This window comes from Zonotrichia leucophrys, chromosome 3 (genome assembly GCF_028769735.1).
Source record: "Zonotrichia leucophrys gambelii isolate GWCS_2022_RI chromosome 3, RI_Zleu_2.0, whole genome shotgun sequence".
NCBI classification, from domain to species: domain Eukaryota; kingdom Metazoa; phylum Chordata; class Aves; order Passeriformes; family Passerellidae; genus Zonotrichia; species Zonotrichia leucophrys.
Genome location: NC_088172.1, coordinates 99638877 through 99665077, shown reverse-complemented (window position 1 = coordinate 99665077; position 26201 = coordinate 99638877). Strand labels below are relative to the sequence as shown.

The 26201-nt window shown below is 40.7% G+C and overlaps 1 protein-coding gene across 12 annotated transcripts in view; it reads left to right on the top strand.

Moving 5' to 3' along the window:
• The window catches only part of CDC42BPA (CDC42 binding protein kinase alpha), a 183774-nt gene that overhangs the window by 152570 nt on the left and 5003 nt on the right, over nt 1-26201 (top strand). For 6 of the 12 annotated variants that reach the window (XM_064709519.1, XM_064709512.1, XM_064709516.1 and 3 more), the window contains 12 exons: nt 131-270; nt 1149-1230; nt 2366-2582; nt 3352-3414; nt 5000-5593; nt 8095-8192; nt 9586-9670; nt 11160-11283; nt 12602-12719; nt 19170-19355; nt 24051-24168; nt 25094-25251. In XM_064709519.1, the coding sequence (XP_064565589.1) occupies nt 131-270; nt 1149-1230; nt 2366-2582; nt 3352-3414; nt 5000-5593; nt 8095-8192; nt 9586-9670; nt 11160-11283; nt 12602-12719; nt 19170-19355; nt 24051-24168; nt 25094-25251 (1983 nt within the window). The other 6 variants (XM_064709518.1, XM_064709524.1, XM_064709522.1 and 3 more) reach the window with 3 other exon arrangements.

The following is a 26201-nucleotide window of genomic DNA, read 5'->3' as shown; positions in this document are numbered from 1 at the left end:
CATATGTTGCTTAACATCATCACTGAATTAAAACTTTCCAGCCCAGATGAGCAAACTGATTTTTGTGCTGTTTGATTTTTTGATTGCATCTAAACTTACAGGGAGTTGATCAGAATTTATCTTTCTAAAGGTCCCCAAGCCAGCTGGAGTAAAGAAAGGTTGGCAGAGAGCACTGGCAGTGATCTGTGATTTTAAACTCTTCCTGTATGATGTAGCAGAAGGAAAAGCATCTCAGCCCAGCGTGGTAGTGAGTCAGGTCATAGACATGAGGTAAGCTGTTTGCTGCTGGTGGGAGCTTGCCAGAGGCACTGGGAGGTTTTGTTCTGCTTTTCCTTTCTGTCAAATCAGTAAGCAAGCTCCAGAGCTTTTATCAAACCCTTTAATCCATGTTGAAAGGCACTAATTTTCTGGGATGAAAAAAATAAAAGAGCAGTTAGCAGTTACTTGGAGTTAGCCTGAACGATGCTTGTTTGTTCCTCTATGGATGTCTAAACTTCCATTACAACATCATGTGCAAAGAGCATCTGTTCAGCTGTGCAGAAGATCTGAAATGAATAAAGAATTAAAAATAACACCATTTTGGAGTTGAATAGAGTTTTCAAAGACATAAAACTTTGTTGTAGGGTAAATGTATTACAATTTTTCCTTGAAAAGGGCTGAGTAGTTTGTTCCCACTATCTTCAGTACTACTGAAATACTACTAGCCTCACTGAAGGCTGAGAATATCTAACATAGCAACTAAGTAAAGCTCATCTCTGATCTAAGTTAGTTCATCCAGGAAGCTCCAATCTGCTGAAGGTTATAGCTTCTAGGTGAGTTTGGATTTTTATGAGAGTTGGAGAAGTTGTTCTTTGTTCCACTTATTTTTTAAGTTGGACTTTTTCTTTAAAGGTTTTAATTTATACAAATTAAAAACAGTTACAGAATATTTGAATAGATTTATTTCCATCAGCATTTACCAGGAATTAATTATGCAACATTGCATTTGCGAGTTTTATCTTCAGATACAGATGAAAGGATAATTTTAAAAATCAGGTTTCAGTGCTGACTTGTTTCCTTCGCTAAACAAGGCTATTGAAAAAGTAAAATCCAAACATACAGATTTTGCTCATTAACTCTTTTCCAATTATGTTTATGATCTCCATAAGGGATGAAGAATTCTCAGTGAGTTCTGTCTTGGCCTCGGATGTCATCCACGCCAATCGGAAAGATATCCCCTGTATCTTTAGGGTGAGTATGACACCCTGGGTTTCACAGGATGATGTGTGCTGTGACAGCTCACCAGTATTTTATTTCCTTGGCAAGTTCTGCCCCTGTGGAGTCCATAACAGCAGCAGCAATGCCTAGGGATCTGTACATATATAATTTCTGTGGTAAAAAATAGCACTGGTACATCTAGACAAGCATTCATCTCCATGTGGGTTGTATTTTTTCATCTTCACAATAAGAGATATTTTCCTCCATTTCTTCTTAGTCATTTGAAATTCTTCTGTTCATCATGACCTTGTACATTTTCATTTCCTCAAGTTGCCCTCTGCTTCTCAATTTAATTCACTGGGTTATTGCTGAAGTCTTTAATTTTTATACTTTTTTTACGTATGCATTGGATATCTGAAAACTCCCATTCATCAGATAGTCACTATAGAAATTTAGTGCAAAATGCTCATCAAAATTTACATCTAGTATGTAGATATCTAGGATTTTTGCCATTACTGGCTTATTCTAATATTCTTATTTTTGTTAGATATTCTGTTAAAGCTTTGACCTCAGTGAAATTTCCTTGATGTCTTATAAGTTCCACCATCATTTCTTTACTGTGCCTTTGTATTTCAGTCCTTGTTTTTCCAGTTTTTAGACTGTTCATCACTCAGTGTGCTGTGAGGAGATACAACCTACAAAAGGGGCTTTCCATTTTATCATTAATAGCTGTATCAAATGCATGAAAAGGATCACAGAGAATTCTTTCAATGAAAGCCATTCTTATTGTATTAAAAATTATTAAGGAAATCTATAGCTCTTGAAAATACAGAAAACTTTATAAAAATGCTTTTTGTTAATTATAAAATTGCTGTGAGAAACAATTGACTGCCCTATTTAGAGCAGACATGCATGAATTATAAAATAAATACAAATGCATTTAAAATAAAGCCAACATTTTCTCTGTTCTTTAAAATATTCATGTCTGGTTTTCTGCTGTGGGTTCTTGATTAAGTTAAGAGTGTTTTCTATTAACTGAAGAGAAATTTTTACTTCCTTAATTCAGACAGCTAATTAAAAGGGTATTTACAGGCATCTGATTCCCTTGTAAAAACGATCATGAGGAAATTATTTATCACTTATATGTTTTGATTTTTTTTTTTTGCAGGTTACAGCCTCCCAGCTCTCTGCATCCAGTAACAAGTGTTCAATCCTGATTCTAGCAGATGGTGAGAATGAAAAAAGCAAGTGGGTGGGCGTGCTGAACGAGTTGCATAGGATCTTGAAGAAGAACAAACTCAAAGACCGCTCAGTCTATGTCCCCAAAGAAGCTTATGACAGCACCTTGCCCCTCATCAAAACAACACAGTCAGCAGCAATCATAGGTATGAAGTTATTTAGAAGTAAGCTCTAAGAAAAATGGGTATGGTAAAAGCATGATTTTTTAGGAAAAAAAAGTGTTAGATGGTTATCAACTGAATAGAGAGTAATAGGTGGTGGTTTTATCCCATGTGGGCCTAAGAGAAAAGTGCAAGTTAGTACCCAGCACTTTTGTCAGATCTTTTAAGAGTATTCCCTCTATTCACCCATATTCGTAATTATTCACCAATATTCATAATTATGAATAATTTTGACTGAGAATTGAACATTCCTCTTTTGTTACTCTGTAAACATAATTCCCTAAATGGGCAAAATTAGCACTATAGAGTAGGTGTAAATCACTCACTTCAAAAATCTACTGGTGGGACCAGAGAGAAGATGTAAGATCAGAGGTTGAATTTAGTAATTTCAAATAGTACTGCATAAAATATGTTAAACTCTCATTATATAAATTATTTCAATATAATAATATAGTTACTTCAAAGCTGGTGCTAGACTTAAGTTCTCGGAACAATTTATTAAAAATTATGTTCCTAGGTGTTATTTTAACTAACAGGAGAAATGGGAAAATACTTATTTTTTGAGAAATTTGAAGGATTAGGAGGTTGCCAGTTTTTTTAAATACATTAATATATTAGCTTTGGATTTATAAACAATTATTTCAATATATTATAAAAACTGTCTTTGTTAATGAGAATTATAACTATTGTTTATGTGATTCATAAAGTACTTCCAAAGAAAAATAACCTTTTTTTTTTTCCCTTGATGTGATAGACCATGAAAGAATAGCTCTGGGGAATGAAGAAGGGTTGTTTGTTGTGCATGTCACCAAAGATGGTAAGAAACTAGGAACTGGTAATAATTTCCCTAATACTAAATCATTTTTTTCTTATTCACTATCTTCTGGTTTCATTTTTCATTATTTACTACATTATCAGCTGGACAGCTCCATGAGAGACCAAAAGGTGTTCTGTGTGCTCTCTGGTTTGGGTGTCCTTTCCAATATCAAGGTTTTGGAATACAGTTGAAGTTTTTTCCCCCATTTTTCCCCCAGCTGTCTCAATACTGATTTCAGACCAGGTTGCTCAGGGCTTTATCCAGTTGTGTGTTGAAAATCCCGAAGGACACAGGTTCCCTGATCTCTCTGGACTGCCTGTTGCAAATTACTCTCACAGTGCAACACTTCCTTTGTATACTCAGCAGAAACATCCCTCATTTGAATTTCCTGCTGTGCACCTCAGCAAGGATCATGGCTTAATCCTTTGTGTAAACCCCTTCTTGGTACTGGAAGTGAAAACTTCTGTGCAGTACTGCAACATGTGCTAACAGATTGCCCAAGTTAATTCAACAAATGTCATGTTTAATTGTATGCTTCAGCTCTGAGGCTTTTTCTTGATTCAGTGTTTTTTTGCTATAAACTGGTTTTGAAATGAATGCTGAAATAATACACTTGTTGTTAATGCATCAGATCTGCTCCTCCCATTTCTGATGAGGAAGAACCAAAGGTTCATCCAGAATTTGCACATCTGGTGTTATTAAAACACTAGGTTTGGTTCTGTACTTTTTAATACTGCAGGGAAGCAATAAAGGGGATTTCTTGGGTGTCACTCTTGCACCACGGATGACACAGGAACAGTCAGGAGGCAGGATTGTAGAAAGAGCAAAGAAGGCTTTATTCAAGAGAACCACGTGGTTTTATAGAGTGATACTATAGATTCTATTTGATTGGCTAACTAACAAAAACACCTTCCTCATACGCTGTTCTTGAGAAGAACAGAAAGATGGAGTAGAAACACACTACCTGCAGATTGCTTATACTTAACAAGTTACCACATCCTTACGACTCCCTAAAAATTCTCACAAGCTGCTGTGACAAACGCTTCCCGTTTCTCTCTCCCTGTCCCATGGCGTCCACATTTGGGTTTCTTTCCTAGTTCATCTTTACAAATACATGTTATAATCAATTCACACGTCACCATTACTTACTTGATTTTGTGGGAGGCTGTGGTGGTGTTCACAAGGGTCCCAGGACAAGTGAAGAGATGAGAATCTTGGCTCTATGCATCACTAGGCTGTTTTATTGTTTTATGATATATATATATTATATTAAAAGAAAATTATATATTAAGACTATACTAAAAGAAAAGAGAAAGGAGACATCAGAAGGCTAGAAAAGAAAGAAAAGGAATGATGATAAAATCTTGTGACTGACCAGAGACAGCTGGACTGTGATTGGCCATTAATTAAAAACAACCACATGAGACCAATCACAAATGCACCTATTGCATTCCACAGCAGCAGATAATCATTGTTTACATTTTGTTCCTGAGGCCTCTCAGCTTCTCAGGAGAAAAGACACTTACAAAAGGATTTTTCATAAAACATGTCTGTGACAGGGGGCTTGTTTTGATTTTTCTTTCAGAGATTATCCGTGTTGGTGACAATAAGAAGGTCCATCAGATCGAGCTCATCCCGAGCGAGCAGCTCATCGCCGTAATCTCAGGACGGAACCGCCACGTGCGGCTCTTCCCCATGGCCGCCCTGGATGGAAGGGAGACTGACTTCTATAAGCTGGCAGAGACCAAAGGCTGCCAGGCCATCGTGTCTGGGCACGTGCGCCACGGGGCCCTCACCTGCCTGTGTGTGGCCATGAAGAGGCAGGTGCTCTGTTACGAACTCAATCAGAGCAAGACACGCCACAAAAAGATCAAGGAGATCCAGGTGCAGGGGAACGTCCAGTGGATGTCCATCTTCAGCGACCGTCTCTGTGTAGGCTACCAGTCAGGTTTCCTCAAGTACCCCCTCCATGGGGAGGGCGGCGCGTACAGCCTGCTCCACCCGGACGACCACACGCTCTCATTTATCTCACAGCAGCCAACTGATGCCATCTGTGCAGTCGAGATCTCAACTAAAGAATACCTGCTGTGTTTTAGCAGCGTCGGGGTTTACGTCGACTGCCAGGGCCGAAGATCCAGGCAGCAAGAGTTGATGTGGCCCGCAACTCCATCTTCTTGCTGTGAGTTGTGCTCTGTGTGTGTGTCTGTGTGTCTGAAGTGATCTCTGCTTGTGTTGATATCCACGGGAGGTGGAGTTCTGGGCTAATTACCTGACAGATTAATGAATGTTCTCAGCCCCCATCACCATTTTCAATCTAGCTTGAGGTATCAGACCCCAGGAATTCCTCTGGCTGCCCTGAAGGACTCGAGACCCTGAGAGAGGGCTCAGAGACCTTGGCACAGAGTCAAAAACACCCGTGCCTTTGATTTAACCCTTGGAAAAAACAATTACCAAGCTTATATGAGGATTCACAAGCCATGAAAGTTTAACTAGAATGATAGTTAGTTTGTTACAATATAGAAAAGTAGAATTTTGAGGTTTTAGAGTGGGGGTTCAGAAGCCAAGATAGAGGGATTTGGGCGTGCCTTGTCCTTCTTTCTTTTTCTTCTTAGCCTCCATTTTCTGGGTGATATTGGCACGTTTGGATTGGTTTAGAGTAGGGAACACACTGTCTAACATAGGTGATGGGTGTTGGGAAATTATTGTAAATCATGTACACATGGTTTTTAGTATAAAAGATAGCACCACCTCTGAGGCAGTCAGTGTGCCTCAACCCAACCTGCCAGACAGACCTCGGCGGGTTGGAGAAAGAATGTTATAGATAACAGCTAATAAATACAAATAAACAACCTTGAAAACCAGAACAGAAGAATTTTGACTCCTCCTTTGGCTGCTGGGCTGGGAAAAGAGACTGACACATCTCGGGGTCATCATGACCACAGAGACTCTGAGAAGAGGGTTTAATCCTCATTTATGCTAGTTTCAACAACTCTGGCGCTGACATCTACCTGCTGGAACACAAAGAGGATTCATGAGTCAGGATTTCTAACTCTAAAACAGCCATAATTTCAGGTTCAACAGAGGCTAATTGGAACTTTATGTATTTGCTACCACCAATGCTGGCCTGTTGTTATTTAAAGTCTTGGAATGTGATTGTACTTTGATTCCAGCTTTCTTCATGCTGAGAGTCACTAGGATCTGGTAGTTTGACTTGCTTTTCTCTAATGGCATTTGTTCCTACTTACTAGTCTGTTTTGTCTTTTCTTTCTTTATTTGTTCATTCTTTCTTCCTCAGCAGGTTTTGTCAACAACCTTCTTTTTCATCTCCTCTCTCCCTTTTCAAAAAGTCACTAAGTTTCCCTCCTGTCTCTCTCTCGCCTTCCAAAATACAATGCATAGGAGGCGGTATAAAAAATATATTTCATAACCTTAAGGAAAAGTACTGTGATTTTTCAAGATTTTCATTTCCACCAAGGTCTGTTAAACATTTATTGCACGTTATTTCAAGGCTGGGTCTTTATCTCTGTGACAGTTTTAAGGGAAAAAAACCAAACCTGAATGTTTATCTTTTTAAAGTCTTTCTGAATGCAGATAAAGATTAGCCAGATCTGCACTCAGAGTAGTGAAAAAGCCCAATTCTGTGTTGATTTTTAGAACAGTCTGCCTTCTCACCTCACTGTGGCAGCAGTCCAGTCATACTGTAAAGAGGAGAAATATTTCACCTTGCTTGAGTGAAGGCCCTTCTGAGTATGGAGGGAGCAACATTTTCAGGGTGTTTGCCAATTTCAAGCCATTTTACTCAATTGATTATTACAGTGGACTCAGACAAGGAATTAATCAAAACAGAAGGTTATGTGATAGATTGAAAAATGTGTATTTTTCACACATAGTTCATCTACACTTGCCATTGTTGTTTGTGACAGTTTCTGGCTTGTCCTAAATGAAGTCATTTGATGATGATCATTTCCAGCTCACAATGGAGGTGTATTTTATAGCAAAAGCTGTTACATTTAAGCACAGCTTGGATGCTGTTGTTAGTCTTGGCAGACTGGGGCAGTCTTGTTGCCGACATGGAAATACTGAATTCTCCTTTAGAAGTGGTCCCAGTGAAACAAATTTCATCCTGGGGAAATGTGCCAGATAAGTAGCAGAAGATTTCTCTTTACAATCCAGAAAATGAGGAAAGAGAATTAGAGTTAAGGAAACATGACTTTTATGACTGTGTCATGGTGCTTAGTTCCAAGTGATGCTCATTTAGTGCATAGTCCAAAGACTCAGAGCTCAGATCATTCAACTGGCAGTTATTAAATAGAGCATTTTCCTACCACATCATTAACAATATGTGAGCTCTTGTTAAAAATGGAGCTTTTAGGAGGAAAAAGCCTTTGAAATACGTCAGGATTTGGCAGAGTAAACCATAGTGTTTTACAGTTCAGAAAGTAGGTTTTCAGCAAAGTTAAAAGTCATGGAGGTTGTGCGTTTTTGGGTGGTGCTGGTTTGCCTTCAGAATAAATTTCTTGGTCATTTTTGAGTTAAAGCACATTTTTCAAAGCTTCTTGTTGGATTGTGGAGCACTGGTTTTATTTTTTTAAATAAATACGGTTAAACTGTAAGAAATTGTCTATTTTGGGCTGTGTCCAAAAGCAGTTGACACAATGCCTCATCATTCCCCCCTCCCAGGTTACAATGCACCATACCTCTCTGTGTACAGTGAAAATGCAATTGATGTCTTCGACGTGAACTCCATGGAGTGGATTCAAACTATTCCTCTCAAAAAGGTAACTTCCCATTTCAGTGTGGGCCAAGCACTATGTCCAGAACCAATACTGCTCATTAAAACTGCTTGTGGGAACATAATTGAATTAAAAGAAGAGCTACTGCAAATAAACTCATGCTTTTTTTTTTTTGAAATAGAAGATAGAAAATGTATTTTTCATGTGGTTGCACTGTTTTACCACATGAGTGGTCAATCTGGAGCATATGTCTTGTTGGATTTACTGATACTGTTGTAATAATGAGAGGAATTAATTGGCATTAATTACATATGGCTTCATTGGGCCTGATTGTGATTATTACCAGAGGATGGTGGATGTTAAGATAATTACACAGGCCTTCAAAAATCTGTCTCTTGCTGCTCCTGAACATATGGTAGACAGACAGGGTTAGAACATTTTGTTTCAAGCAGTAGAAACATCAACAACAGGATGATGTCAGTTTGGATCTCTTATCAAAAGGAAGATGTTTCTGAAAACTTGACACTTCCTTGGTATTTAGAAGGTGTTTGCTCAGCTGTATTTTGGAAAGAAAAGAGAAAAGTCAATTTTTTTCCTTGTGGTTTAGACTGACTTCAGCTTTGTGTCAGGGTCAACACAATTCCTTTACTGGCATTCCAATGAGACAGAGCTGCAGGTCATTGCCCCTGTGGTCTTGTGTTGGTCATTCAGTCTCTGAATATCAATTTCCCATGTGCCAGATGCAAACCAGGGTATTCTGGCGGTGCTGTGAGGATACAAATGCAAAGATCAAAGTGCTCAGCTATTAACCATTTTGAAGAGAGACCAATCTGGACTTTTATGGGGAAGTTCTTTCTGGTGTCCAAACTTTGAGTTATTAAGCAGTTGGAGCATTTTTTTCCCCTACACAGTAGAATGTGATTTAATACTTTGATTAATATTTGGCTCAAGACTTCCCTTTTAATGGAAACTACTTTCAGCAAACAAAATTGCTACACTTAGGAGTCTCAAAAATAGCCATTTATTATGAAGAGTCTGTTTCTATCACAATTTACAGAGTGTGGAATGCCTCTTTCACTTTTATGCTGGAAATCACAAATACCAGTAGGTTTTAGCAGTCTGTGTGTGCTCTTATCAAGCTGCAGAGCATTATTGTGACATGGTGCTAACACAAAGTAAAAGCTCAGCTTGTTGCTTTGTACATCTAATGGGAAAATTGAGTTCATATATGAAGTAGACTTGTAACACAACTATTCATTTAAATGCTGGGAGGAATGATGTTAAGCCTGTATCTTGAAGTGGAATTTAAAGCAGCCCTCTCTGTACTCATTTTCAAAAAAAAAAAGTTTAAAATTATTTTGAACTCTTCTTTGTGGCTTTAATGACTTGGAATTGTTACTCTTGAGAGTGTTACAAGGACTGTTTTTCCTTGTTTCAGGTACGACCCTTGAATACAGAAGGATCACTAAACCTTTTAGGCCTGGAGACAGTCAGATTAATATATTTCAAAAACAAAATGGCAGGTAAGTGAAGAGAAGCCAATTTTCATCATCCACATTTTTGTTTAGAGAGAACATTTGTCTGCATCTGTGCATTGCATAAAGGAATCTCTTAAATGTCTGTGGGCTTGTTAACTTGGGAAAAAGCTAAAGCTTATGGATTTCACAGTGTTTGCAATGCTGTCTCTTCTCTGAACTTCTTTTGCCTTTTGAATATTCAATAAAGACTTGAATGAAGACTGGAACTAGAAACTAGAATGACTGGATGCTCCCTCCAAATGTGGGATCACCTGCCAGAGCACTGCCTGAAAAAGCCTGCACAATTAAAAACTTCAGTAGTCATTTTGGCAGCACCAGATTAAAATCAATACTATATTTAACCTTCAATACTATATTTAACCCTTAATACTTTATTTAACAAATGTTTCCCAAGCATTTTAAAGTAATACAATGTATTTGTAACTTATTTTTAGGGCCAGCTATGATTGTGTGCCACAATTTTAGCTTCAAAAATCTGTTTTTATTACAAGTCTTTCTGACTTTTTTTTTTTACTTTTTAGAGCCCTTTCATAAGCATGGTCCTGAGTAATTTCCTAAAACTTTTGCTTAACCTCTTAGGTGGAGAGGGGACATGCTCTGTTTCAACAACCAAAAGCTATAAATTTTTGTTAACAACTTTCTGAAAGCAGTGGAAAGAAACACTCTAGGAAAATGTACTGCTGCTGGCACTGTCTCAGTGCTTATTTCAATTGCCAGCAAATTAGTACAAAAGGAATGGCAGTGGTGGAGAGGAGAAATATGCTGGAAGTATGTCTAGAGAATTTTCAAGTCTAATAAAGACTGCGCATTAGAGCTGATCTTAAGGAAAGAAGAGATTTGAGTTCCATACAAAACTGTTTTGTCAGTGAGCTTATTAAGTGTCACTTTAGTCTCCATAAATAGAAAACAAGACAGAACGGTTGCAATGTTCATTCAAAGTCACACAGCTGTTGTGTGATAATCACTGTTTTCCTTTTCATGTCTTTAATAAAGATCCGTTGGCCACGTGTACACACATGGAAAAAATCTTCCCTTTTCCTACAGTTGCATCAAAATACATTGATGTCCAAACATTTCAAAAGCAGTGTTCTCTTTGGAGCAGGGAATGAAAGAGAATCTTGCATTCAGTTTTCAGACAGTCGGCAGAACAAGACTGTTCTAGTGATTTTCAGTGGGAATTTTAAGACAAGACTCAGATTCTCTTCCTGCCCACCAAAATGTTTATTTCAAAGAACACATCAGTGGTGTTTTGAGAACACAGGTGTGGCAGCTTGTGTGTGAAGAAGGGTTAAGTCTGTTGCTGCATAACAGAGTAGTGGATGGTGGCCAAGGAAGCCCATAAACCAGAGAAGGTTTGTTCAGGTTTGGTGGGAAAGGGGTGGTGTCCAGCGCTAGCAGAGCAGAGGTAAAGTGTTGAAACTCAAATTCCATTAGTAGCTGAGGAGCTGCATCTCCATTTTTGTGCTGGTTTCAGAGGGGGACGAGCTGGTGGTGCCTGAGACGTCAGACAACAGCCGGAAGCAGATGGTGCGGAACATCAACAACAAGCGGCGCTACTCCTTCCGCGTGCCCGAGGAGGAGAGGATGCAGCAGAGGAGGTCTGTATTCCACCTGTGCTTGTCCTCTGTCCGTGCCTGTAGGCCCTGATGGACACTGACTGGTGCCAGGGTCGTGCTGCACTCATTCTGTGGCTTTCTGGAGTGGCCATTCAGGTGTTCTGTCTCTTCTCTGCCCTGTTAATCTCAGTGTTTAACTTGTGTCAATACTGGCTCGGATATGGATTTGCTCTGGATGCACAGTTAGTTCAGATGAATTGCGTGAAGCAGTTGTAATTTGGAATGCATGCCTCCAGTTACTGTATACAGGTGCATAGGTGTGCACATACCCTGTGTGTATATAAAGCTCTCCAATAAACACTTTGCAAAAGGAGATTACTTTGTTAACTATGCATATGGATCAATTACTCTCAGACTCTGGTTCTGCTTTTCTTTCTGAAGGAGACTTTCCTCTCAGCAGTATTCCAGGACATCTTTGTCTTTGATTTGTAGATTTAACTGCATAGAGTTTCTATAAAGCTCACAAAAACTCACCTCTTCCGGGGACACAGGACTGCAGGGTGTATTTCTAATGGGAGTGTTTAGCAGGTTACAAATACTTTCCTAAATGGCAACAAAACCAGGCCTGCACTACGGGCAGTGTTTGCAGAGGATGTTATTGACCATTTCCTGTGACCTGCTGCTATGCTAAGCCACACTCCAAGAGTTGAGTATTTCACCTTTCTAATTTCCAGCATCTTGCACCATTGGTTGGCTCCCAGTTTGTCTTTCGTTTTGGTTCTAAGGAAAGTAACAACTGTATGCAGTGGAGATAAAATTCCATTTCTTGTTCTTGCCTTTTCTGAGTTGATTGACATTTGGTCTCTTTAAAATTTTATTTGTTCTGAGTTCTGAAATGCATCCTTGCCATTTTGAAGAGCTTTTAATTCTGACCACAGGCTGAGAAAGGTACTGCAGTATTACTTTAATTATATTTTCATATTTTAGACTTCATTTTCATCTCCACTTTGTAATATATCCCAAGCAAGTTTGGCTTTTACTCATCTTACAGAGCTTTTTATCAGCTCATTCTGTGAATGTTAGTAACTACTGGGCTTGGGCTGTTAAGCTGCAAACAGCATTCTTTTATCCTGGCCCCTTGCCCTCGCTTCAAGCTGGAACCTTCTCCACACCAGTACTGACAGCAGGGATTTATCACTGTTAACATGGTTAGGTAGTCATAGACTCCTGGAGTTTTTTAGGTTGGAAAAGACTGGGTAATTTCCATTTGAAAATAGCTGATTATCAAAGCTGTTTGTGTTTTATAAATGCCCATTCTGACCTCAAAGGAAATACCTAAACAAAGTATCTTCTCTTCCAGGGAGATGCTACGTGATCCAGAAATGAGAAATAAGTTAATTTCTAACCCAACTAATTTTAACCACATAGCACATATGGGTCCAGGAGATGGCATACAGATTCTCAAAGACCTCCCAATGGTAAGTACAAAAGGACATGTGAGAGTGACTGACTGCTGCAGAGGCTGCAAATAAGTGAGAGAAAAACAAGTGCAATTTTAATGTGTAATCAGTGACCTATGTCCTATCAGGATCAGTGTAACAATGGGAACGGAGTAAAAATGCTCTGCTGTTTTTAATGAAATTCAAGCAGCATAGCAAGCATTGAGTAGAGGAGGAGGAGGTGCAGTGCCTAATGCCAGGTTGGCCTCACAGTGATGATGATAATTTTTATGACCCATATGAAGGTGCAAATTTTACATGATTTGTGCTGTTTGTGGGTATGGAAAGAGAAATTCCCTTCTCAGTGAACTGGAGTTCAATTCCTTTTTTCTCCTCCCATCTTTGCCTATTTCTTCACAGCCTGTTTTCCTGTAGCAATTCAATAATGTGTACTGCTCAAATTTCTTCCCATGCCAAGTGCTCTTTCCTGTTCTCTCCAAATTAAGTAGTCTCACTGAAACAGAACTTCTTGCATAAAAACGAAGCTTTTAAGTTGAAAAATGGAAAAAGAAAATGTGTTCATTTCCATGAAACCTCATGTAGGAAGTAATCACTTGGAAGTTACTGAAATCTGTGATGAGCTGGAGATTAATTAATACTTTGCTCATAAGGAGGTTCTGTACTGCTTGCTTCAAGTTACCTTGAGCATCTTTTGTGTCTTTATGTGTTCTGTATTGTTTTCTAAGCACATCCACAATGACACAGATGTGATTCAGAAGATGCTAATTAGCACTGTAAGAAAGATGAGATGTTATGATAAAAACAGATAAATTTGTTCCAGCATAAAACTCAGGCATTAGCACAGAACTGCTGTCTAAAATGATTATTGTTACTACTTGGAGTTTGTGCAGAAAACAGGAAGTAGATGCTGAAATTGGGATATTCTGATGCTGAAAAGTGCAAAGAAAACAAAAATAAGACTGGAAAATAGAGCTCAACATGCAGTTGCACGAGTTTAGGAACCTAATCTCTGGTCTTTGGATACTCATTTTGCCTCACTTTGGAAGGAAATGGTATTTTTATGTTGCGCTTGACTGTAAAGTCTGCACTTTGATTTATTGTAAAGCTCATATTAGACACAATCTGAGAAGCCTCTCAGTAAGAAATATATTTGGTGTAATGAGAAAAAACCAGTACTGTATTGTGTGTATTTTTATAAAATATAACCATTTTTATAAATGAACACATAATGAAGGAGCTGTTTCTAGAAAACACATGACAAATCCAAGAGATGTTGGCAGGTATGTTTCTCTTACCTGGATACAGGATTATATGTGTCTAATGTTAGACAGAGAACGATCATTTGCTTCAGGGCAGGATGTAGATCAGAGCCTTTCTTCATTTCTCCATCTCTGGTAAGTTCTTTAAAATATTTGTGGCTCTTCTCAAGCAGAGAGAATAATCTGCTGCCTCTGTAGGTAGAGCAGAAGTCATCCTGTGTCACACCATCAGTAATTGAAAGTTCATGGCACTCAAGAGCTGCAAGGACTCTTAATCAAGCCCCACATCTGACAAGTGTAAAACAAAGAATGATTCTGTCTATAGAGGGGGATTTTTTACATCATTTCTTCAGCAATGTCGTCTCTCCATGGCTTTCAGCTTTGAACCCTTTCTAATTGCACTTGCCTTGTGTTAGCTCACAGGTCCTAACTGTCTCAAGTTAGGACTGGTACTGTGCTATTGCCAGTCAATATGATGCTTTGAAAATAATTCATGAGTCACTTCCCACACTTAAAAGTGATGAGAAGAATTAGAAAATGTGTACAATGTACAGTTGATTCCTGCACTTGTTCCACTGCTGCAGCTTCTTTTTTAAAAGTTGTTATTAAAACCTCCTTTTTGCAAGTAAGTATCAGTCTTAATGCTGGGAGATGTTGCTGCAAGACAAAGCAAATTTGTTGTGTTTTTCCATCAGTTCCTTGCAATGTCATGCTGTATTTGTATTCTTAACTTAATTGGTACAGAATTGCATCAAGCATGGGACTTGAAAGTCTGTGAATTTGAAAATGTAACTTGAAATTAGGAAATAAATGTTCTGTCAAGAGCAACTTCAGTCCAGGCAGCTTTTTCTTTTCCAACAGCTTCCTGTAAGGTATTTGCCTGGACTGAGTTTCCATTTAATCCATTCCAGACTAAGAACTTTGTTTCTCAGGCTCAGAAATAGAAGAAAAGGACTTGTGTGGGCATTTGAGGTTATGTATAGAGCCTAATGTTTTACTGGAAGGGAATTTAGAACGAGAAGAGGGCATGGAAACAAAGGATGTTTCCTGGAAAATCAGTACACAAGGTAAAAAATAATCATCCAAGGCTGTGTACAGTTCATCTGTATGGTGGTTCCTTTTCCAGGACATGGAATTATTTCACCAGTTTCATGCCTTATTCCCAAAAGGTGAACAAGTGGGACGGTTTGTGTGCTGCTAAGTGTGTGTCCTGATTTTGCAGCTGGAACATCTCCTTTGTATTTTTTAATAGATTAGTATGGTTCAGAAGAGAAAGTATTTATTTTTAACAAACTTTGGCAAAGTTTGCAGCACTTTACTTTGGGAATGCCTGTTCTTTGTGGAAGTGAATGGTAAAATACATTTTTGGGGCTGAGGCTGGGGGTAGCAAACAGTGCAAGGCTAATACTCAGTCTTCTCAAATTCTCTTCCTCCAGCTATTTTAGGTGGTACAACTTCTTTATTTTTATGGGGTACTGTAATGCAGAAAGTGCATGAAAGAGTGGAGTGGGAATTTTCATTTGCAGTTTCTTCTGCTTTATTTGAGCACCTTCACATTTGGCTGGACCTCCCAATAGAAATGTTTCACCCAGCGTTGAGCTTTCACAGAAGTCAATATAGTGCTGTATGGGCAAAAGGGTCCTTAGGTAGAAATAGGTTTTAATAGAGAATAGATATTTTAATCTCTGTGTTGAATGAGATTGTCACAAGCTAAATAGCCAGCTCAGCCCAGCTTTTATCTAGCACACATGGGTGAACTTCTTATAAAGCAAATGACAGTTTTAGGTATATGTATGTATTTATATTTATTCATTAATATACACATATTCACTTCATAGATGCAATGTGAATCAGGAAAAAAAAACCCAACTAACCACTTCAGCGCCACTGCCTTTTTTAGGGGAAGTGCCAAGAACTGAGAGAAGCAGAGTTAGGATTGGTAGTGGTGGCTCTGGCTGGGTGGCTGGGCTGTCTGTGGGCAGCAGGGCCCCTGCACTTGTGCTGCTCTGAGCCTGGCCTGGTGGGTGCAGAGCCTGCTTGCTCTCTGCCCACCACTGGTTTAATGGTGTCTTTTAAAAGACCAGCTGTAGAGAGTTTAATTTGTGTTGTAACTGGAATAAAGGGAGTGTTCAAACCCTTTTGTACTATTTGTTGTGTTGAATCAGGTGCCTGTTTGTGTACAACATATTTACCTGTTTGTTTGCCCTTGCTGCTGCAGCCACGTGGGGGAGAAAGATGCTTTCTCTGAGTGTTGTTTTCCAGTGTTTTCCAGTTTTCTTGGTGTGCACCAGACACTCTGGTGTGTTTGTGGAAGTTGCAGTCTCTTGGTCTAGTCCCACATTGTTCTTTCCATGAACAAACACCCTTGACTTCAGTAGAGCCCTGGTGTTTGGGCAGAACCATGGCCAAGGCTCAGAGGGAGATCAGATTTAGGGGGTTTCAGGCAACTATAAATCTGCATCCTTCTTTTCTTCATGGTGAGCCCTTATGGTCTGACTTTGGCACGCAAATCTGTGGGCTGCAACACACCAGAAACCAGAAGCTGTTGTTTCCTGTTAGCAGAGCAGTAATCAGTACATATTTGTGTTTTATTGCTGTGGATCTGGGTCATTGTCTTGTTTTGTACAATTTGGAATGGTTCCTGTTAGTGTATCCCCAAACTTATTTGTTTACATGTTTTTCTTCCCTAGCAGCCTGTCACCAATTAACCTGGCCGTACAGTCTGGCCTCCCTTCTGCCCTCTTGTCCCCTGAAGCCACTTTATCGTGGATGCTCCTTTGTAGTGAAGATCTGAAATCTGGAACTGCACTTACTGCAGCACAGACCACCTCTCTGTGTACATCAGATGTACAGGATTGATTTTGCTTTCATATTCTGCATGCCTAAGTATTTTTATATACAAAAGCTGGTCTTGACTGCCATTATATTTGAACATTATGCTTCAGTTTGACCTCATTATACATGAGCCATTCTACTTCCATTCTAGATGATGTGTGAAGCTTTGCTTGTTTCAATTGAGAAACTTTTAAAGTAAATGAATACTTATCTATATTTGGTATTCTTTAAAGAAAATGGGAACCCCATGCATGCATCTAATGGTGGAGTCTATGGAGAAAGTTCCATGGAGTATCATTTTTAAAATGTTGCCATATCGTGGCTTTCTCACATTCATGAATGCTGGCTAAATATTTTCATGATCTACAGCTGGCCTACCCTCTGCTTTTTAGCTTGTGGTTTTAGACACTGCTATATCTCCCTTATTGGCTTTTAGGAATGTAGCTGGCTTTGCTACAAGTTCTCTGCAAAGAACTCAGCAAAGTCTGCTGTCCTGGACCATTTTGGAATGGTGGCTTCTTGTACTGATATTTAGATGCTGCTAAAGTTACTAAGAACAATTTAATGTATATTATGTCTTATATGCCATAATGTGGTAATTGATGTTTTGGTTAACAGGCAAAGCCTCATAATAACCATGTGTTTTAAAAAAACAAAGTTGGATTTTACCAGCTGAAATGAAGAGAACAGTAACAATAATGTTTGATATAATATGTATTGGGATGTGACTTAATGTTCTTCCAGACTTTAATACGTTCCACATACAAAAAGTAGTGCCTTAGGTTTAGTGGAGGGGTAAGCTATATTTTTACCATATTTTATATTTTAAGTCCTAACATTTCTAATACTACTCAGAAATACCTGTTTTAAGGAGATGAAATCAGTTGGACGAGGGGAAGAGGAGAAGTTAGAAAGGAGAAAAGGAGTTCTGATTTACTGATATCCATAGGAAACCAGCCCACTGCAGGCTGACTGAGCATGTACAGATGGCACAGGGAGGAAACCGAGCCTTGAAAATCTCTTCCATTAAATCTGGATTTAGATGACTTTCAATTATACGAGCACTCGTGTCAGCACATTCCATAGAGATTAATTAGAAACTGTTCCCGTTCAATTTGCAGAGTTATTTCTCCCCTCTCCTTCTTTACACCATGCTGTGGGAGCACACTGCTCAGCTGACCTGTTACAAACATTTGAATTTCCCAATGTTTTCACACTACATGTGCTGAGGGAGGGCCTGATCCTCTGCAGGGATGGCAGGGCTGGCTCCCCTTGGCACTGTCAGGATTGAGCCAGTGTGGAGCAGTGCAGTAAAAACAGGGTGACCCCAACTCTGGGAATGATTGGCCTCTGACTCCATTGATTCAGAAAGCTGAACAATTGCTTTATTAAAACTATATTGTATCACATTATACTATACTATATTAAAGAGATTCTATACCACTATACATGCTAAAGAAAACTTGTGACTGTCTCCAGACAGCCAGGATGTAGTTTAGAGCCAATTGGCCAAGGAATCAAAACAATCCTCAGCAGAATCCAACTGACAAATCACTTCAGGTAAACAACCTTCCTAACATATTCTATATGTGCAAAAACCACAGGAGCAGCAAGTAGAGATAAGAATAGTTTTCTTCTCTCCGTGCTTCTCCAGGAAAATTCCTGTGAGAGAGAATTATGTCTCTCTGTTCAGAGAATGTGAGTGCCACAGAGCAGGACATGGCCTTGGTCACCTGTGAGCAGAGAGACTTGTCCCAGTGGTCTGACACTAACCCCTTCACCTTGCCACACAGCCTGTGTCCCCACCCTGTCAAAACACTGTTCCTCCCACTGTTGGAAATACTCTGTGTTTGTTGTACGGGTGATGATTTTAATGGAATCACTAAATTGCATGAATAACAGAAGGAAATCTCTTAACAGTCTCTAACTGCTGTGTATGCTCATCTTTTCTTCTCCCCACACCACCTCACCTGTGTTCACCTTCCTTTGTTTGTGTTATGTCTATTTTAGATTGTAAGCTCCTCAAGGCAGGGAACTGATGCTTCTCAACTGTCTGTAAAGCACCTTTTACAACTGTGGTGCTCTTTGAAATATCAAAAAATAATAAATATTAGAATCGATTCCCAATGAGTTAAAAGTTTTATTTGTTTCTAATGTTTTAGCCAACAGCAAGGGCAGCAGCCCATCAGGCTGTGTGTCAGGAAGGTGCTCAGAGGACTGGGGGTGGCAGTGTCAGCCCCTGTGTGCTGACAGCCAGCAGGGTTTGCTGTCTGCTGTCCCTGCTCCGTGTCTCGCTGCTCTTGTGGAACTGCTGGTGCCGGTGTAACCTGTACAACCATCCTTCATTGCTTTCTCTCTCTGTTGTCTTTGATAGCAGCGTTCCCCTTATCAATTCCCTCATCATCACTCCCGTCTGATCTCCTCTCCGAGCAACTTTGAGCACATCTACCACATGACTGTTAATTCAGCTGAAAAATTCCTCTCTTACGATTCCATACACCCTGCATTTTCCCCGCCTCCACGCTCTGTCCTCGGTACTCCAGACTTTGTCACTCTGAGGGTATGGATGGCTGAGTCAGGTGTTCACTCTACTAACACTGTGTGGTTTTCCTTTTGCCTGGCTATTAACGTGGGAGAAAACCCCTTGTAAGCTGTTTCTTCACCCCTCCATTTCCTTTTGTCCCAGGCAATTTACTTTCTGCAATCAGCTGTGGTCTTCCCACAGCTCTGACAAGAAACAGATACTTCATGGCCCTAGGAAAAAAAAAAAGAAAAGTTTGGGGTGAACTTTTTGCTATGCAAATCAAATTTTTAATCAGCAGGAAGGATGTGGGAATTTTTAATGAGAAGTTCTCTGTTCCCCAGTGTTCATCCTCCAGCAGTCACAGTGCTGCATACCAGGGTGAATTAGGAAGAGGTTCTGGATCTGTCTGTGTTGGACCAAGTTTTCAGGCTGTTTGTTTATGATGAATTCATGTGGAATGTGAGAATTTGTGCACTGTACTGGACACAGATGGAAAGGGACAGACACAACTAGTGCCTCAAGCAGTTTCTAGGTTAAAGTAAATAAGTTAAATTAGAACATGTAGAAACAGGATAAAAATTAAAGGTGGTGACAACTTGCTGATGTAGATCCTCTTAATCCTGGTAGTTTTAAGAAGAAACTGAGGTAGGATGCTCTTCTTTAGGCATCCTTCCAGTTCCAGTGTAGACTGGGGGGATGGAAGTGGTCTTTCCTGTTTTTCTTGCATTATGCATCCAGGTCTGCCTGCCTGGGATTTGCTGTGTCCTGTAGAAATGCAAACCAGAGTGAAGCAGGCACACAGGTACCTGCAGTGCATCACAGCTCTGCACCATGCTGGGGCCTGCATCTCTGCCTGGGACAGATAAATCAGCAATAAGCTGTAGGTAGATGTGTGTGATGCTGTTGTTTGCTCAGGATTTGGTGGGTCCAGGCCATGCCCATTGCTGTCATGGGAACATTGCTCTTGGTTTCTGGCAAGCTTTCACTGCCAGGCTGCTTCCAGTGCCTCTGGGCTGCCCTGCTGGAGCCCTGTCACTGGGAAGGTTTTGGAAACATACCTGCATCCAACACTAGACTGAATTTAAAAATGCAGGAGGAAAATAAATCTTCTCCTTATGGCTCCAAAACCAATTTGCACAGCTGAGCTTTGACTGGTTACATGCATGGTCATGTGTCACTGCTGTGAGTCCCAGTTGTCACAGCCATTAATACACAAGAGGAATGCTCTGTTGAAATGCAAAAAAAATACTGTTGAATTGAAAGCTGTTTCTCTCCTAGAGGGTCATTATAGGGTCACTGAAAACTGAGGCTGTATTTCAGTTCTGGTTGTGACAGGGTTGTTTTAATCCAACTGTGCTATAAAGTTGTCTGTGTTTAACATGCAGTGATGTGTCACCGGACTGTGACCCTCCCTCTACCTTCCCTTTCTCATGTGAGTAGTCTCTCTGGCATCAGCAAGGAATGACCCCTGGTGCTTCAGACAATAACTCTCAATTTTTTCTTTAGGAGCATCCTTCATCCTAATGTTGCAGCCTCCTAGCATAAACTGGAGGGGAAAGAAAAGTGAAGTGGGCAGCCTGGAGTGTCAAGATCCTGCCTTGTTAGATCCTTAGAGCACTAGAGGTTTAGTCTTGTGTGAGGAAAGGTGTTTGTCTGCTTTGGGGCATGAAGGTAGAGGTGCTGGAAGCTGAATGGAAAGCCAGGCTGTGAGTTTGGTTTCATGTCTGCCCATCCTCCCTTTGTGTTTGGAGATGTTAGTGTAAGAAGGGTGCCATGGTCCCAGGTAGGACTGGATATTGGAACCAGGATAGTGTGGAATCCATAGGGGAGTTGAAAAATGACTTGTTAAAGTAGAGTCTGTCATGTTATTTCATGGAAGAGCTGAAAGCTGAATTTTATAGTGTGATGAACAGAGAGCACTACTTTAGAACAAAACAAACCCCAGAACAAGACCAAGCAGCACAATGGACAGAGGAACAGGAGCAGTCACTGTGGGTGCTGAACCTGTCCAGTCAGAGCCTGCCCCTCATCCCAGTGCTGGAGAAGGTGCCCTGGGAGCTGGAGCAGGAGCAGAGGCTCTGTAACCCTGGCAGTGATTGCACCCACAGCTCCACTCTCCAGCTGGAATGGAATGCACCCAAATAATCTCTCACCCTGTTTCACAGCGATTCACTGTGCTCAGCAGCAGCTTCTCCGCTGCTGCTTTTCCCCAACTTCTTTCATCTTTCTCCATTTGGTCCAGCAGTGGGGATGAATTTTCCTGCTAGGATTTGAATTGTTGCTCGAAATGAGGGGTTTTTGTCTCTCTAAAGCAAGCTCAGGTTTCCTTTTGTTTTCTGTGTTTTTAACCTGCTGCGTTGTGCTGCTTTATAACTACCGCTAATAACCGCCGTTCATTTTCCTTTGAACCCCCTTCCTGCATCATGTGCACACCACTTCCAGGAGGTTTGGTCCAAAATGCCAGCAGCCCTGGCATGTGCTTATTTTATTTTTAGAACAAAGAACTATGAAAGATTTGCTTTGTGGAGAGACTTCCTACAAGGAATTACATGGACGTTGCGAACTGAGGGCACGAAAAATAATCATCTTTAGAGCACAATGTTAAAACAAATGAGTCTATTTTTGTGCACCCACCCATTCCCTCCTTCCCCTGGTGCCTGTATGTTGCCAGCTGAGTCACTGTGAAGGAGGTTAATCACCTTATCATTAAACAGAATGGTTCTCTTTGCAAAACGAACCTCTGTAGGTTTATTCCAGCCTCACAGCCCCAGTGTACTAACCCCAGTGCACACGTGCTAAAAGCCAGCGCTGCACTTGGCTTTCCTTTCTTTGTCAAAACACAGCAGTAACTCATCCCTCAGCCCCTCAGTTCTTTGTGTATGGCCATGGGAGCGACCCTCCATGGTTTAGGTACAGCCAGGATGTTCAAACTCTGCATCTCAGTTTGTCATGTGGGGAAAATGCAGCAGCTCAGTAGTTTGTACTACAAAGCAGGTTGGTTATTGATGTTAAAAAACAAAACGAGAAAGGGGGAAGCTAAGCAAGAGACAGCAATAGTATCTCACAAATAATTTAAGAGACTGTTTCAAGCCTTTAGGTATAAATCCTCATGGTGCAGCAGTGGAAGAAGGGAGAAGTAAAAGGGCTTTTTCATTGGTAAGGTCACTGATTCTCTTTTGCTGGTGTTTGTGAGAGATCTGGGAGCAGATGAGAGATTTTAATTCTTATTTGCTGCACTTTAAAAATCAGCCATTTCTGGCACCCTGGGAGAATGAAATGCCAGGGGTTGCCTGTAAGATCAAAGGGGCCTGTCAGAGAAATGATTGTAAGACTGGATTTGGCAGCTGGTTGGTAAAATTTATCTGATGAGGTCTGATCTGTATAAAATCTGTTTCTTACAAAGCCTCAATTTAATTACCCATTTTAAAATACAGATAGAGACATGGGTAGTGCCAGGGTTCTCTGAGAATATCCTTGTGGGGTAGAATCTTTGTTCTGATCTGAAATTTTCATTAACATCCTAGTTTAAAGAAGCACTGCACTTGCAACTATTGTTTTCTACATTCTTCTCAGTGTGAGTATGGGGAAATAATAAAATATAAATAGGAAGAAACAAACAGTTATTGCAGAGGGGGACTGTAGAGGGTAAAGGAAGTAATTCTTAGAGCTACCTGCATTTCTTTCACATTGTGCATCTATGAAGGTTCCCTGAACCTGTTCCCAGTTAATGGTGTTGGCTTAATAGTTAATATTAGCTTAACTTAATGGTACTGGCTTAACAATCACTCTATTGATGAGGTCTCATATTTAGCAAGGGCTGAAATGACACACATGGGCAGGAAAGCCAGCTCATACACAGAGAGAGGGGCTAAATAATCTGAGAGGTCTTCTCCCCTAAGGTCACCTGTAGGTTAACAGAAGCAGAAATAAAATCTCCCAGAACTCACTTGAAAGTACTCTTTCACCTTCTTTTAAAAACAATTTATGTTTGGGGAACTGCCATATCCAAGTAGGGAAGTTGTGGTTTATCTCCTCAGTAAAGGACCACTTCAGTCCAGTAACTGATTAGTTTAGAAAATCACACTGAAACGCTTAGGATTCAAAACAGGAGCAATAATTGAAATATGTAGAAAAACAGTGGCATGTGCTCTGGTCCTCCTCTTTGTGCAGGCTGGAAACAGGAGGCTGCTTCTCACTTTGGCTCAACTAGTGTATGTTTGGAGGGATGCTGTTGACACCTTTGGAATTTCATAAGTAATTGCTATACAGATTGATCCACTATCTAGTAATAACTCTGCAAGCATTAGGGATTAACCTGGATATTGTATCAATTTATACAATCATGGCACAGACGATGGCATCAAAGAGAAATTGTAATGAGATCCTTGGAAGCTTGTATTCAGAAAGAAGGCCTTATGCAGTGTGACTTGAATATATCCACAGCAGCTTAATTAGGCTTGCAAGCCATCCTTTCTCAGGGAAATTCTGGAATTATTCCATGTATTCTTTCAGTTGCCTGCATATGTCCATGTAATTCAGCACTTGACTGCCGCGTTGCGTGTGCTGCCAGTCTCTGCACTAAACTGCAGAATATTATTTTGCAATTTTTGCTGACTTGCTGCCCAGATACTCAGCTCTGGTAAGGTCGGGGCTTTCCCGTGTTTTGGGGCAGAGCAGCAAGGCTGAGGCAGCAGTGGGTAAGTGACCATGGTGTGTGTGTGTGCGTTTCAGAACCTGCGGCCCCAGGAGAGCCGGACGGTGTTCAGCGGCTCCGTCAGCATCCCGTCGATCACCAAATCCCGCACGGAGCCGGGACGCTCCATGAGCGCCAGCAGCGGCTTGGCAGCACGTAAGCAAACGGAGCTCTCTGCTTCTGGGGGCTGGGCACAAGTGTGGCAGGGAAAGGGCTGTCTGCAGTTCCTTCTGTCCACACTGGATGAGGGTTTTCCCGAGTGATGGCTGACTGTGTTGCTGCCAAGGCCAGCAGAGCATTTTAGTCTTGCTTTCAAAGGAGCACATGAATAAGCAGGTAGTGCTTTTGAGAGTCGCACATTTGTAATTTGTCAGGTGTTTTTAATTGATGTTAGAATTCAAATTACATTCTTAGCCCTGGGACTGTTTTGCTCCTGCTCAAGTGTTTTAAATCAGTGACAAGTTGTTCACAAGCTCCATTGTGGTGTTGTTCACAGGGAGGAGGGAAGAGATGAGAATCTTGACTCCATGTTACAGAACGCTGATTTATTATTTGCTGATACATAGTATATTAAAAGAAAATTATATATTAAAACTATACTAAAAAAATAGAAGAAAAGATTTCATCAGAAGGCTAGCGAGGAATAGAAAGGAATGACAATAAAATCTTGTGACTGGCCAGAGAGTCTGAGACAGCTGGACTGTGATTGGCCATTAATTAGAAACAACCACATGAGACCAATCACAGATGCACCTGTTGCATTCCACAGCAGCAGATAATCATTGTTTACATTTCATTCCTGAGATCTCTCAGTTTCTCAGGAGAAAAAATCCTAGCAAAAGTATTTTTCATAAAATATGTCTGTGACACTCCATGGTTATTAATTTTGTTGCTGAGCTGTGTGTAGTTCTTGATGCCTCTCTTGCCTCTATAGCAAAGATAAAAAAGACTGGACGTGGCACTTGGTGCTGTGGTCTAGTTGAGGTGTTAGGGCATAGGTTGGACTTGATCTCAGAGGTCTCTTCCAACCTCATGACTCTGTGACTCTGTGTCTGTAGCTCAGTTTGATTCTCTGTTGCAGGATCGTCGGCGCAGAACGGCAGCGCTTTGCGCAGGGAATTCTCGGGCGGGAGCTACGGAACAAAGCGCCAGCCCATGGCATCGCCCTCGGACGGCTCCCTGTCCTCAGGGGGGCTGGACCAGGGCAGCGATGCTCCCACAAGGGACTACGAGCGAGAGGTGAGTGGCTGCAGCAGGAGCAGAAACCTTGCAGGTGTGGGTAAAGGTGAGGCACTTCAGTCCTCTCATGGGTTGGCTACAAGCTTGGGAGTCCTTGACAGCAGAGAGATGGATTTCCTGTATTTCAAGCTACAAAAGGCTGTGGTCAAAGTGTCTGCTCTGGTGCTGGTATTTAGGATGCAGAAAAAGCTCTCTGCTTTTCTGCACATTCCTTAGCTGGAGATGTGTGGGTAGCAAGGCTCCCCCAAACACTGGCCCAGTAGAGTAACAGCCTGATCATGGCCTATCACAGCTGGAAGTGCTGATATTCCTTTTGGCCTTTATGTGCAAAGATTCATAAGCTATCTTAGCAACCACTTCACAGGAGACACTTTGTACTCAGAAGTTAACAAGGCAATTTAAGAATTATGATTTCATTTAGAGCAGGAAATTGATTTAATAATTTCTATTCTGTGCAGTCAAGACTATCATTATGATAGGACTGAAACCCTGCCCAGTGCTAAACTCAATCCCTCCAGCCAAAATTGTTTTACATAGGAAGGTTCTATCTGAAACTGGCCTACAAAACTTCCCCAACCCATTTTCTTACCAAGGAGTGTGAAAATAAGAGATCACACAGGCTTTTCATGATACTGGATATACCCTGCCAGTGGAAGCTGAAAGGCAGCTGTGAGTCCAACTTCAGGCTCAGAGCTGCATTCTCCTGCGCTCTGGAAGATCCAAGTAACTCGATAGGATGTTTGAACTGATACCCTGGGGCTGACATAGAACAGGGAGCTGTGATGAAGCCACAAAGATTTCTCATTTTAGTGCAAGAGCATCTTGATCGTCATCTGTGAAAATGCAGGAGCTGTTGTAGCTGCACACTCTGCTGGCCAAGCAGCCCTTGGCAACACACAGAATGCCAGAATCCCCTGGTGCTGTGACCTTATGTCAGTATCACTTATGCC